General features: G+C 44.2%; 1 protein-coding gene across 1 annotated transcript; it reads right to left on the bottom strand.

Annotated features, from left to right (window-relative positions):
* Positions 1 to 3313: 3313 nt before the first annotated feature.
* LOC109887222 (solute carrier family 35 member E3) lies at positions 3314 to 14936 on the bottom strand. The gene is made up of 5 exons (XM_031816024.1): positions 14179 to 14936; positions 6598 to 6708; positions 6011 to 6169; positions 4331 to 4413; positions 3314 to 4026 (listed from the first exon to the last, which is right to left on the bottom strand). Exons 1-5 carry the CDS (start codon positions 14578 to 14580, stop codon positions 3840 to 3842), a joined length of 942 nt encoding a protein of 313 aa, XP_031671884.1. The 5' UTR covers positions 14581 to 14936; the 3' UTR covers positions 3314 to 3839.
* Between the last annotated feature and the right edge of the window lie 169 nt (positions 14937 to 15105).

Here is a 15105-nt window from a genome sequence, read left to right as displayed (position 1 = left end):
ATGATGCTAGTCCATGATGCCTGTCATTATGATGCTAGTCCATGATGCTAGTCCTTATGATGCTAGTGCTTATGATGCTAGTCCTTATGATGCTAGTCCATGATGCTAGTCCTTATGATGCTAGTCCTTATGATGCTAGTCCTTATGATGCTAGTGCTTATGGCTAGTCCATGATGCTAGTCCTTATGATGCTAGTCCTTATGATGCTAGTCCTTATGATGCTAGTCCATGATGCTAGTGCTTATGATGCTAGTCCTTATGATGCTAGTGCTTATGGATAGTCCATGATGCTAGTCCTTATGATGCTAGTCCATGATGCTTGTCCTTATGATGCTAGTCCATGATGCTAGTCCTTATGATGCTAGTGCTTATGGCTAGTCCATGATGCTAGTCCTTATGATGCTAGTGCTTATGATGCTAGTCCTTATGATGCTAGTCGTTATGATGCTAGTCCTTATGATGCTAGTCCTTATGATGCTAGTCCTTATGATGCTAGTCCTTATGATGCTAGTCCTTATGATGCTAGTGCTTATGATGCTAGTCCTTATGATGCTAGTCCTTATGATGCTAGTCCATGATGCTAGTGCTTATGATGCTAGTCCATGATGCGAGTCCATGATGCTAGTCCTTATGATGCTAGTCCTTATGATGCTAGTCCATGATGCTAGTCCTTATGATGCTAGTCCATGATGCTAGTGCTTATGATGCTAGTCCTTATGATGCTAGTGCTTATGATGCTAGTCCATGATGCTAGTCCATGATGCTAGTCCATGATGCTAGTCCTTATGATGCTAGTCCTTATGATGCTAGTGCTTATGATGCTAGTCCTTATGATGCTAGTCCATGATGCTAGTCCTTATGATGCTAGTCCTTTGGTTAGAACAGAGAATAAACTGATATCAGTGAATCAACAACAGAAGATACATGGAACTAATGGTCATTGAGACCGAGAGAAACGTCACGACTTTCCTTGGTTTAACGAAAGTCAAACCACAACTTCTAAAAAGGAAAAGGTGTACCGGTCAGAAATTGCTCCTTGATTTGGATTAGTGAAATCATTAACAAATGTGTTTAATGGAATGGACAAAATGAAAAGTGGAAGATTCATTTGAAATGGTTTTGTTTTGTTGATAGTAGTACCCTGTGCATCAAAATCCATCTAAAAACTTGTTTTGGTCTTCTCTGGTATCGTTGGCATCTTCTCTGGTATCGTTGGCATCTTCTCTGGTATCGTTGGCATCTTTTCCAGTCTGCTCCCCCTCTCCTTCCTAGAAGGGCTAAAAGAATGAGTCAGATGTTATTTGTAGAACGACATGTTCTTTCAGAGCCTCAACATGTCAGGGCATGTTATGAAGCCTTATAACCTCCGATAAGTGTTATGAAGCCTTATAAACTTCTAATTAGTACAAATGGAACGACAAAGGCCATTTTTAAACACACATTTGGATTTAGCCTGAATGTCTTAAAAATAGACATTAAAGACATTAAAGTTTTACGATTTAAATTCAAGTTATCCACTTGCTTCAACGAATGGGATTATGATTATAGAATTCTGTAAAGTAATGGACATTGGGATTAGATTTAGTTGATGTGTCTCTGACGACTGGAAATAATTCCATAATACTAAGTGTTACATGACGCCGTCTCATCAGCCTCACGTCTCTCACCGGCTTCATCGACTTTGCAAATGAGCAGGATAGGCTAACGTTGAAGAGTTATAAATAGCCACGTAACCATTCAGTTCCAGTTTACACTGAACGGGGAAGCCGTGTCTCAAAGTGTATCCTATTCCCTTTCTATTAGGGTACTACTTCCCCACGGGGCTCTTGTCAAAGGTAGTGCACTATATAGGGAGTAGGGTGGCATTTGGGACTGAAGTTCTGTGCCACCACAGATATGTGCTTGTTATTTTGGCTCATGTGTTTTTTGTTGGCCTCTGGCGGTTGGGTGTGTACACACTACTACACTGAGCCACAATGGCAGGCCTGTGAACCTAGAGAGGCTGAGCAGACAGCAGAACACTGAGGCCACTCTCTGAGACCAGAGAACTGCCTGTACCTTGTAGCACAGTACCCCACAGCAACTCCCATCGCAGGTTCGTAATTCACTAGACGCCAAACATAAGAAAACAGACTGAAACAGAGAAGGAATAACTGAACTTGTCCAGTAAGAAATGCTTAGTTTTGGATTATCTGTTGCAAAACGTTTTGCTACAGTGTGCACTAATGAATAACGACCCAACTCTTATTCAAGCCCTGTATGATATCATGTTGACTAACTTGTAAAGGGCAACCCCATGTGTAACTCTGTGTTGTTGTATTGGGTCGAATTGCTATGCTTTATCTTGGCCAGGTCGCAGTTGTAAATGAGAACTTGTTCTCAACTAGCCTACCTGGTTAAATAAAGGTGAAATAAATAAACATCTGTATGTACTGTACTCATTTCTCAGGATTGTCCCAGCAGCAATCAGAATGTTCAACAAAGAATGTGATTTAGTCCTTTTTCCATGAAACAATCTGTAATTAGAAAGTATCGAGATGTGCATTATTCACTTCAGCAACCTTTGACATAAATAGGTTGTGAGCAGCACTCTCCCCACCTCCCTCCCTCCCTCTCCCCCCACCTCCCTCCCTCTCTCCCCCCCACCTCCCTCCCCCCCACCTCCCTCCCTCTCTCCCCCCCACCTCCCTCCCTCTCCCCCCCACTCCCCCCCCACCTCCCTCCCTCTCTCCCCCCCACCTCCCTCCCTCTCTCCCCCCCACCTCCCTCCCTCTCCCCCCCACTCCCCCCCCACCTCCCTCCCTCTCTCCCCCCCACCTCCCTCCCTCTCTCCCCCCCACCTCCCTCTCTCCCCCCCCACCCACCTCCCTCCCCCCACCCACCTCCCTCCCTCTCTCCCCCCACCTCCCTCCCTCTCCCCCCCCGCCTCCCTCCCTCCCTCTCTCCCCCCCCGCCTCCCTCCCTCTCCCCCCCCCCACCTCCCTCCCTCTCTCCCCCCCACCTCCCTCCCTCTCTCCCCCCCACCTCCCTCCCTCTCTCCCCCCCACCTCCCTCCCTCTCTCCCCCCCACCTCCCTCCCTCTCTCCCCTCCACCTCCCTCTCTCCCCCCCCCCCACCTCCCTCCCTCTCTCCCCCCCCCCACCTCCCTCCCTCTCCCCCCCCCCCACCTCCCTCCAGAGTCCTTTCTTTTCTCTATGACCACAATGAGTTGTAGCCCTACCTAACCTCCATTCATACAGCTGTCAATGGGCCTTTCAATGTTCTGTGGCAGGTTCAGGTAACTTCCCCAAGCTTCCTAAATGAGACAAAAACGATCAATAAAATACAATTTATTGAAGATCACAGTATGAAAAAAAAAATAAGAATCATTCAATAATGCAAAAGTATCTTCAGCATTTGGACATTGTTAAGAGCAAGTTGTCCTCTCTTTAATCGTACCGGCAAAAATACTGGAATATGAGACAGCATCTTGAGTAATGCAAAAACAATGTTAATACTAGGCTTGCTGAGCTCCCACATCTTCCAATACAGTATACATTCCACTTCTTTAACAGTGTATTATCATCCTCATCATTAGTGTTCCCTGCCAGAACTATCTCCCTTTATCTCACTGTTTGGCCAGTTCCCCTTTCACTCAACAATCACATTCCAACTATAGAATTCTAGTTCTATGATTCCAACCTCTAGTTCTATGATTCCAACCTCTAGTTCTATGATTCCAACCTCTAGTTCTATGATTCCAACCTGGCCCTTCCCTCAAACAGTCCTAGGGAACCAGTGAGTTGTCGAGCAACCAATGAGAGTAGCAGCCTCTATGGATTGGCACCCCGGTGGGCCTATCATGGCCTTTGGACCAGCTTGCTTTTGCCCTCCTCCTGCTCTGCCAGCTTGAAGTGGGTGTAGGAGAGGATGCCAGTGAGGGTACAGAGGATGCCCAGGCCCTGGTTTAGAGACAGGGGGTCCTGGAAGAGAACATAGCCCCCCAACAGGGTGATGCAGAACTTGAAGTGGCCAAACATGTTGTAGCTGTAGGAGTTCACCGTTAAGGTCAAATAAAAAAAGGAGCACACAGTGAATTTGAAATGTATCACATACACACCTTTGTAATATTGACCCCGGAGTTATACTAGTTGTCATGGTGATTTCTCATATCTCCGCCTCCTTATCAACAATATTGGAGGAGAAGGTCAAAGGTCCCCCCACTCGGACCTTATTCTCCAATGAGTTTTGAGAAGGAGAGAGGATGTGAGGAATCAACGGACAGATTAATTGACATTTTGAGACAGTCCTATTGGTTGACCCTTGACCTCCAGCCAGAACAAAAGGATACGTGACAGCAGAGGTGTTCCCTATGATCCAGTAGATTGACAGGTTGACTAGGAAGGCTATGAGGCCAGATAGCATCACCATGGCCTGAAGGTAGAGATACAACATGTTAGCATGTTAGCATCACCATGGTCTGAAGGTAGAGATACAACATGTTAGCATCACCCTGGTCTGAAGGGAGAGATACAACATGTTAGCATCCCCATGGCCTGAAGGGAGAGATACAACATGTTAGCATCACCATGGTCTGAAGGTAGAGATACAACATGTTAGCATCACCATGGCCTGAAGGAGAGATACAACATGTTAGCATCACCATGGCCTGAAGGTAGAGATACAACATGTTAGCATCACTATGGTCTGAAGGTAGAGATACAACATGTTAGCATCACCATGGCCTGAAGGTAGAGATACAACATGTTAGCATCACCATGGTCTGAAGGTAGAGATACAACATGTTAGCATCCCCATGGTCTGAAGGTAACAGCAGCACAGTAGCATGGTAGCATCACCATGGCCTGAAGGTAACAACAGCACAGTAGCATGTTAGCATCACCATGGCCTGAAGGTAACAGCAGCACAGTAGCATGTTAGCATCCCCATGCTCTGAAGCTAACAGCAGCACAGTAGCATGTTAGCATCACCATGGCCTGAAGGTAACAACAGCACAGTAGCATGTTAGCATCACCATGGCCTGAAGGTAACAGCAGCACAGTAGCATGTTAGCATCCCCATGCTCTGAAGCTAACAGCAGCACAGTAGCATGTTAGCATCACCATGGCCTGAAGGTACCAACAGCACAGTAGCATGTTAGCATCACCATGGCCTGAAGGTAACAGCAGCACAGTAGCATGTTAGCATCCCCATGCTCTGAAGCTAACAGCAGCACAGTAGCATGTTAGCATCCCCATGCTCTGAAGGTAACAGCATGTTAGCAGCATTAGCAACATTAGCAACATCAGTATTTGACCACTGTTTGCTATAACTAGTCTATCTCCAGGGGGTGGAAGTGGAGGCTTGTAGACCTTAGGGTTCAGAACAACAGTGTTGAAGTGAGCTCCGTTGACCGAGTGGCAGGTTTGGTTGCTGGGCAGACGACAGGCCACACACAGCTGAACATGCTTTGACATGTTCGTAGAGGACTAGTGCTCGTGTGTCTTCAGTGACTCATCTCATCTGAGTAAATCCATCACAGGATGTAGTCTCTCTCTCATTCTGAAGACAAACTGAAAGTATCAAACACCTCTCTCTCTCTCTCAAAATAATTTACATGAACAAAATAAGACTATTTGAATATTATTTAGGCTATGCCAGGAATTCCCCCAAAGTCCCCCCCCCCCCTCTTCTAACCTCACCTTACACCTTACTTGTTTCTTTGGCCCGTCTGCTTAGGCCTGGTCTTAAAGTCTTTAACCCCAGTCATGCAGTATGAGGCCAGGTAGTGGGATTACAGCTTCACCATCCCTGAACCAAACCAAGGCCATGGCATTCATCGGGTTCTGAACAGACTCACAATGCTGAGTTCTTCCAACAGTATGTTTCCCTGTGTGTCTCAGAGAGAGAGAGAGGAAACTGTAGAATAACTCTCAGTGACAAGAGTCAACGCTGAGATCTGATTAGGTGTATTATCCATTAGCTAACTGATTGGTGGTCTCTTTTTCCCTCCCCCCTCTCTGTCTCTTACCAGTGCTGGGAAGGACCAGGGTCCGAAGATGCCCCCCTCCCCAGAGAGAGGTTCGAAGAAGGGCACGAGGGAGAGGAGGAAGGCAGAGGACATGGGGGCCTGGTAGTAGAGTAGCTGCATGGAGTTAACCTGGAGCTCATGCTGTTTCACACCTACCCACTGAGATAGAGAGAAGCGGGGGGAGGGAGGGATGTGTGGGGGGGGGCGGGAGGTGGGGGGGGCGTGAGGAGAGGGGGAGAGGGAGGGAGGGATGTGGGGGGGGGGGGGGGGGGGGCGTGAGGAGAGGGGGAGAGGGAGGTGGGAGGAGAGAGGGAGGAGAGAGAGGGAGAGAGATGTATCATCAATCAATTATGAGGCCTGAGATAATAGTACAATACACCTTGATAATAGAAGGTATGAATAAGACAAGAAAGTCCACTAACGTGTTCTAGTCTGCCCGCATCCCAACTAGCACCCTATTCCCTTTCAAGTGCACTACTTTTGACCAGGACTCATAGGGAATAGGGTGCCATTTGGAAGACAGCCGGTTCACCCATAGACTGTAGTGTTCACTAGGTCCAAGTGCACTTCAAAGCATCACTACTTACCACCTGATAGAGGGAGGTGACGAACACTCCTAGTGTGGCAAAGACCATCCCCAGGAGGTTGAATCTCACATCATAGTAGGAGTTGAGGATCACACCTAACGTTATGGGTACCTAGTAGACAGACACACATCCCCTAACGTTATGGGTACCTAGTAGACAGACACACATCACCTAACATTATGGGTACCTAGTAGACAGACACACATCACCTAACATTATGGGTACCTAGTAGACAGACACACATCACCTAACGTTATGGATACCTAGTAGACAGACACACATCACCTAACATTATGGGTACCTAGTAGACAGACACACATCACCTAACGTTATGGATACCTAGTAGACAGACACACAGGAACACACATCAACTAACATTATGGGTACCTAGTAGACAGACACACATCACCTCACGTTATGGGTACCTAGTAGACAGACACACAGGAACACGCATCACCTAACATTATGGGTACCTAGTAGACAGACACACATCACCTAACATTATGGGTACCTAGTAGACAGACACACAGGGACACACATCACCTAACATTATGGGTACCTAGTAGACAGACACACAGGAACACACATCACCTAACATTATGGGTACCTAGTAGACAGACACACATCACCTAACATTATGGGTACCTAGTAGACAGACACACATCACCTAACATTATGGGTACCTAGTAGACAGACACACATCACCTAACATTATGGGTACCTAGTAGACAGACACACAGGGACACACATCACCTAACATTATGGGTACCTAGTAGACAGACACACAGGAACACACATCACCTAACATTATGGGTACCTAGTAGACAGACACACATCACCTAACATTATGGGTACCTAGTAGACAGACACACATCACCTAACATTATGGGTACCTAGTAGACAGACACACATCACCTAATGTTATGGGTACCTAGTAGACAGACACACATCACCTAATGTTATGGGTACCTAGTAGACAGACACACAGGAACACACATCACCTAACATTATGGGTACCTAGTAGACAGACACACAGGAACACACATCACCTAACATTATGGGTACCTAGTAGACAGACACACATCACCTAATGTTATGGGTACCTAGTAGACAGACACACAGGAACACACATCACCTAACATTATGGGTACCTAGTAGACAGACACACATCACCTAATGTTATGGGTACCTAGTAGACAGACACACAGGAACACACATCACCTAATGTTATGGATACCTAGTAGACAGACACACATCACCTAACGTTATGGGTACCTAGTAGACAGACACACAGGAACACACATCACCTAATGTTATGGATACCTAGTAGACAGACACACATCACCTAATGTTATGGGTACCTATTAGACAGACACACATCACCTAACGTTATGGGTACCTAGTAGACAGACACACATCACCTAACGTTATGGGTACCTAGTAGACAGACACACATCACCTAACGTTATGGATACCTAGTAGACAGACACACAGGAACACACATCACCTAATGTTATGGATACCTAGTAGACAGACACAAATCACCTAACATTATAGGTACCTAGTAGACAGACACACATCACCTAACATTATGGGTACCTAGTAGACAGACACACATCACCTAACATTATGGGTACCTAGTAGACAGACACACATCACCTAACGTTATGGATACCTAGTAGACAGACACACATCACCTAACGTTATGGATACCTAGTAGACAGACACACAGGAACACACATCAACTAACATTATGGGTACCTAGTAGACAGACACACATCACCTCACGTTATGGGTACCTAGTAGACAGACACACAGGAACACGCATCACCTAACATTATGGGTACCTAGTAGACAGACACACATCACCTAACATTATGGGTACCTAGTAGACAGACACACAGGGACACACATCACCTAACATTATGGGTACCTAGTAGACAGACACACAGGAACACACATCACCTAACATTATGGGTACCTAGTAGACAGACACACATCACCTAACATTATGGGTACCTAGTAGACAGACACACATCACCTAACATTATGGGTACCTAGTAGACAGACACACATCACCTAATGTTATGGGTACCTAGTAGACAGACACACATCACCTAATGTTATGGGTACCTAGTAGACAGACACACAGGAACACACATCACCTAACATTATGGGTACCTAGTAGACAGACACACAGGAACACACATCACCTAACATTATGGGTACCTAGTAGACAGACACACATCACCTAATGTTATGGGTACCTAGTAGACAGACACACAGGAACACACATCACCTAACATTATGGGTACCTAGTAGACAGACACACATCACCTAATGTTATGGGTACCTAGTAGACAGACACACAGGAACACACATCACCTAATGTTATGGATACCTAGTAGACAGACACACATCACCTAACGTTATGGGTACCTAGTAGACAGACACACAGGAACACACATCACCTAATGTTATGGATACCTAGTAGACAGACACACATCACCTAATGTTATGGGTACCTATTAGACAGACACACATCACCTAACGTTATGGGTACCTAGTAGACAGACACACATCACCTAACGTTATGGGTACCTAGTAGACAGACACACATCACCTAACGTTATGGATACCTAGTAGACAGACACACAGGAACACACATCACCTAATGTTATGGATACCTAGTAGACAGACACAAATCACCTAACATTATGGGTACCTAGTAGACAGACACACATCACCTAACATTATGGGTACCTAGTAGACAGACACACATCACCTAACATTATGGGTACCTAGTAGACAGACACACACCACCTAACGTTATGGATACCTAGTAGACAGACACACATCACCTAACATTATGGGTACCTAGTAGACAGACACACAGGAACACACATCACCTAACATTATGGGTACCTAGTAGACAGACACACATCACCTAACATTATGGGTACCTAGTAGACAGACACACATCACCTAACATTATGGGTACCTAGTAGACAGACACACATCACCTAACGTTATGGATACCTAGTAGACAGACACACATCACCTAACATTATGGGTACCTAGTAGACAGACACACAGGAACACACATCACCTAACATTATGGGTACCTAGTAGACAGACACACATCACCTAATGTTATGGGTACCTAGTAGACAGACACACAGGAACACACATCACCTAATGTTATGGGTACCTAGTAGACAGACACACAGGAACACACATCACCTAACGTTATGGATACCTAGTAGACAGACACACAGGAACACACATCACCTAACATTATGGATACCTAGTAGACAGACACACAGGAACACACATCACCTAACGTTATGGGTACCTAGTAGACAGACACACATCACCTAACGTTATGGGTACCTAGTAGACAGACACACATCACCTAACGTTATGGGCACCTAGTAGACAGACACACAGGAACACACATCACCTAACATTATGGGTACCTAGTAGACAGACACACAGGAACACACATCACCTAACATTATGGGTACCTAGTAGACAGACACACAGGAACACACATCACCTAACGTTATGGGTACCTAGTAGACAGACACACATCACCTAACATTATGGGTACCTAGTAGACAGACACACATCACCTAACGTTATGGGTACCTAGTAGACAGACACACATCACCTAATGTTATGGATACCTAGTAGACAGACACACAGGAACACACATCACCTAATGTTATGGGTACCTAGTAGACAGACACACAGGAACACACATCACCTAACATTATGGGTACCTAGTAGACAGACACACAGGAACACACATCACCTAACATTATGGATACCTAGTAGACAGACACACAGGAACACACATCACCTAACATTATGGGTACCTAGTAGACAGACACACATCACCTAACGTTATGGGTACCTAGTAGACAGACACACAGGAACACACATCACCTAACATTATGGGCACCTAGTAGACAGACACACAGGAACACACATCACCTAACATTATGGGTACCTAGTAGACAGACACACAGGAACACACATCACCTAACATTATGGGTACCTAGTAGACAGACACACAGGAACACACATCACCTAACATTATGGGTACCTAGTAGACAGACACACAGGAACACACATCACCTAACATTATGGGTACCTAGTAGACAGACACACATCACCTAACATTATGGGTACCTAGTAGACAGACACACAGGAACACACATCACCTAACATTATGGATACCTAGTAGACAGACACACAGGAACACACATCACCTAACATTATGGGTACCTAGTAGACAGACACACAGGAACACACATCACCTAATGTTATGGGTACCTAGTAGACAGACACACAGGAACACACATCACCTAACATTATGGGTACCTAGTAGACAGACACACATCACCTAACGTTATGGGTACCTAGTAGACAGACACACAGGAACACACATCACCAACATTATGGGCACCTAGTAGACAGACACACAGGAACACACATCACCTAACATTATGGGTACCTAGTAGACAGACACACAGGAACACACATCACCTAACATTATGGGTACCTAGTAGACAGACACACAGGAACACACATCACCTAACATTATGGGTACCTAGTAGACAGACACACAGGAACACACATCACCTAACATTATGGGTACCTAGTAGACAGACACACATCACCTAACATTATGGGTACCTAGTAGACAGACACACAGGAACACACATCACCTAACATTATGGATACCTAGTAGACAGACACACAGGAACACACATCACCTAACATTATGGGTACCTAGTAGACAGACACACAGGAACACACATCACCTAACATTATGGGTACCTAGTAGACAGACACACAGGAACACACATCACCTAACATTATGGGTACCTAGTAGACAGACACACATCACCTAACATTATGGGCACCTAGTAGACAGACACACAGGAACACACATCACCTAACATTATGGGTACCTAGTAGACAGACACACAGGAACACACATCACCTAACATTATGGGTACCTAGTAGACAGACACACATCACCTAACATTATGGGCACCTAGTAGACAGACACACAGGAACACACATCACCTAACATTATGGGTACCTAGTAGACAGACACACAGGAACACACATCACCTAACATTATGGGTACCTAGTAGACAGACACACATCACCTAACATTATGGGCACCTAGTAGACAGACACACAGGAACACACATCACCTAACATTATGGGTACCTAGTAGACAGACACACAGGAACACAGCAGGTAAATATATTTTGTGTCTCCATTGATCTAATTGTATTTGTATTTATTTAACCTTTATTTAACCTTTATTTAACCTTTATTTAACCAGGCAAGTCAGTTAAGAACAAATTCTTATTTACAATGACGGCCTACCCCGGCCAAACCTGGACGAAGCTGGGCCAATTGTGCGCCACCCTATGGGACTCTCAATCAAGGCCGGATGTGATACAGACACACAGGATTCTGGATTCGAACCAGGGACTGTAGTGATGCCTCTTGCACTGAGATGCAGTACCTTAAGACCGCTGTGCCACTCGGGAGCCCTGGTTTAAAGGGGTACTTCAGGATTTAGTCAATGATGCCCTTTATCTACTTCCCCAGAGTCAGATGAACTAGTGGACACCATATTTATGTCTAATGCGTGCAGTTTGAAGGAAGTTGCTAACATAATGACTAGAAGTCTATTGATATCTGCTAGCATGCTAGTAGGCGTAATGACTAGAAGTCTATGGATATCTGCTAGCATGCTAGTAGGTGTAATGACGAGAAGTCTATGGATATATGCTAGCATGCTAGTAGGTGTAATGACGAGAAGTCTATGGATATCTGCTAGCATGCTAGTAGGTGTAATGACTAGAAGTCTATGGATATCTGCTAGCATGCTAGTAGGTGTAATGACTAGAAGTCTATGGATATCTGCTAGCATGCTAGTAGGTGTAATGACTAGAAGTCTATGGATATCTGCTAGCATGCTAGTAGGTGTAATGACTATAAGTCTATGGATATCTGCTAGCATGCTAGTAGGTGTAATGACTAGAAGTCTATGGATATCTGCTAGCATGCTAGTAGGTGTAATGACTAGAAGTCTATGGATATCTGCTAGCATGCTAGTAGGTGTAATGACTAGAAGTCTATGGATATCTGCTAGCATGCTAGTAGGTGTAATGACTAGAAGTCTATGGATATCTGCTAGCATGCTAGTAGGTGTAATGACTAGAAGTCTATGGATATCTGCTAGCATGCTAGTAGGTGTAATGACTAGAAGTCTATGGATATCTGCTAGCATGCTAGTAGGTGTAATGACTAGAAGTCTATGGATATCTGCTAGCATGCTAGTAGGTGTAATGACTAGAAGTCTATGGATATCTGCTAGCATGCTAGTAGGTGTAATGACGAGAAGTCTATGGATATATGCTAGCATGCTAGTAGGTGTAATGACGAGAAGTCTATGGATATCTGCTAGCATGCTAGTAGGTGTAATGACTAGAAGTCTATGGATATCTGCTAGCATGCTAGTAGGTGTAATGACTAGAAGTCTATGGATATCTGCTAGCATGCTAGTAGGTGTAATGACTAGAAGTCTATGGATATCTGCTAGCATGCTAGTAGGTGTAATGACTAGAAGTCTATGGATATCTGCTAGCATGTGTAATGACTAGAAGTCTATGGATATCTGCTAGCATGCTAGTAGGTGTAATGACTATTAGTCTATGGATATCTGCTAGCATGCTAGTAGGTGTAATGACTAGAAGTCTATGGATATCTGCTAGCATGCTAGTAGGTGTAATGACTAGAAGTCTATGGATATCTGCTAGCATGCTAGTAGGTGTAATGACTAGAAGTCTATGGATATCTGCTAGCATGCTAGTAGGTGTAATGACTAGAAGTCTATGGATATCTGCTAGCATGCTAGTAGGTGTAATGACTATACGTCTATGGATATCTGCTAGCATGCTAGTAGGTGTAATGACTAGAAGTCTATGGATATCTGCTAGCATGCTAGTAGGTGTAATGACTATACGTCTATGGATATCTGCTAGCATGCTAGTAGGTGTAATGACTAGAAGTCTATGGATATCTGCTAGCATGCTAGTTATATAATATTAATATTGCCAATTTCACATACAATGATGTCACATTTGGTTTATTCCAAGATGTTAATGAATTCAATTTCCTGGTCAATAACTGTATTGTATTATTGAAATTCTTTATACACAAATGCAGATTTTTGAAGGCTACTATACCTTATTTATTTATTGAAAGAGAGCTTTATCTTTTTTATTTTGCAATCATTAAGTTGTTTTTAAAAAAAAACATGCCCTGAAACTCACTACTACATTTGAAACATACATGATATGGATCATTTAATGTATATAAGACCTCTGTTTGTAAAACGTTTATTTTTCTTAAAACTTGTGTGCTTGGTTGTGTATAATTCAACTTCCGTTATGTTTGTACAATTAGAAAAGTATTTTATATAACAAAAAGTGAATTCTCAATAAATGCCAATCTGCCATTCTGCATGGAATTCTAGATACCTACCAAAGTCAACTTGATCTTGGTGGAGAATGTCTTCTTGTAGTACATTGTCTGTATGACAATGATCACAGGAGTTGTCATCGCTTTGGCCAGCTGGTAAGTACCGATGGTGTTGTTTTGTAAAGACAGATTGGTGAAAGCCACGAAGCCACAGAAACTTAGAGCGAGCCAGATAATTTTGGTAGGTTGGAGACTCTTTGGCGCAAATATGTCCATCTTCTGGCATACCCATAGTCCAAGCCATGTCACAACGAAATGAATCAGAGTTAGAGTCATGTTTGGAAAGCCATAGTGAACATAGATCCATTTGTTGATGAAAACGATGCATATCGATGATAGCAAATTGGCCAATAATCCAATGACGAGGCGGCTGTTCGAGAAAAGGTCTGACAGTCGGTTAGCCATGGTCGTCTTGAACTGTCCTGTAAAATCTACATACAGGTTTCAGTAGTACTGTATAGTATGAAGCTAGGTAGCTAATGTAAACCAAAAAAAAATGTCTACCCTCTGCCACACATCAGGAAAAGTTGCGGGGGTCTCTCCAGGCTTCGACACTAGCGACTGATCGGGCATACATCCCCTTTCGTAAAAATGTACAGGGCCTATACAGTGGCATTACATTCTAGAGTATTTCAGTCCTGCATGTACAGTTAGCGTTGTACAACTTTCATACCATCGCATGTGGATCATACAAGAAAAAAAGAGCCTGGTTGCAAAACTTAACGGGAGCAGTGACGTCATAATGCGACCTTTACTTCCGTGTTCTGAGAAGAGAACTATATCCACGTCACAGTGGCCTACAGCGCCTACACATGGACACTTTGTTGCGTTGCGAAGGCGATAACCTAAACCATCTCTTCTCGACCTAGACAAGGTGGTGTCTCAAACCTTCCTTATACTCTTCTAGATTCAGATACTGTATATGCATCC

Source organism: Oncorhynchus kisutch, unplaced genomic scaffold, assembly GCF_002021735.2.
Source record: "Oncorhynchus kisutch isolate 150728-3 unplaced genomic scaffold, Okis_V2 scaffold730, whole genome shotgun sequence".
In the NCBI taxonomy this organism is placed as follows: domain Eukaryota; kingdom Metazoa; phylum Chordata; class Actinopteri; order Salmoniformes; family Salmonidae; genus Oncorhynchus; species Oncorhynchus kisutch.
Note: the sequence above shows the minus strand (reverse complement) of the source record. Positions and strands in the feature narration are given on the sequence as shown.

Bases quoted from the DNA above. Each gene is read 5' to 3' on its own strand.
- LOC109887222 (XM_031816024.1), bottom strand. From the start codon at position 14,580: ATGGCTAACCGACTGTCAGACCTTTTCTCGAACAGCCGCCTCGTCATT. The intron at 6,709-14,178 runs GTAGGTATCTAG...TCTGTCTACTAG, and splicing joins CCAAGATCAAGTTGACTTTG to GTACCCATAACGTTAGGTGT. The intron at 4,414-6,010 runs GTAAGAGACAGA...CTCTACCTTCAG, and splicing joins CCTGGTCCTTCCCAGCACTG to GCCATGGTGATGCTATCTGG.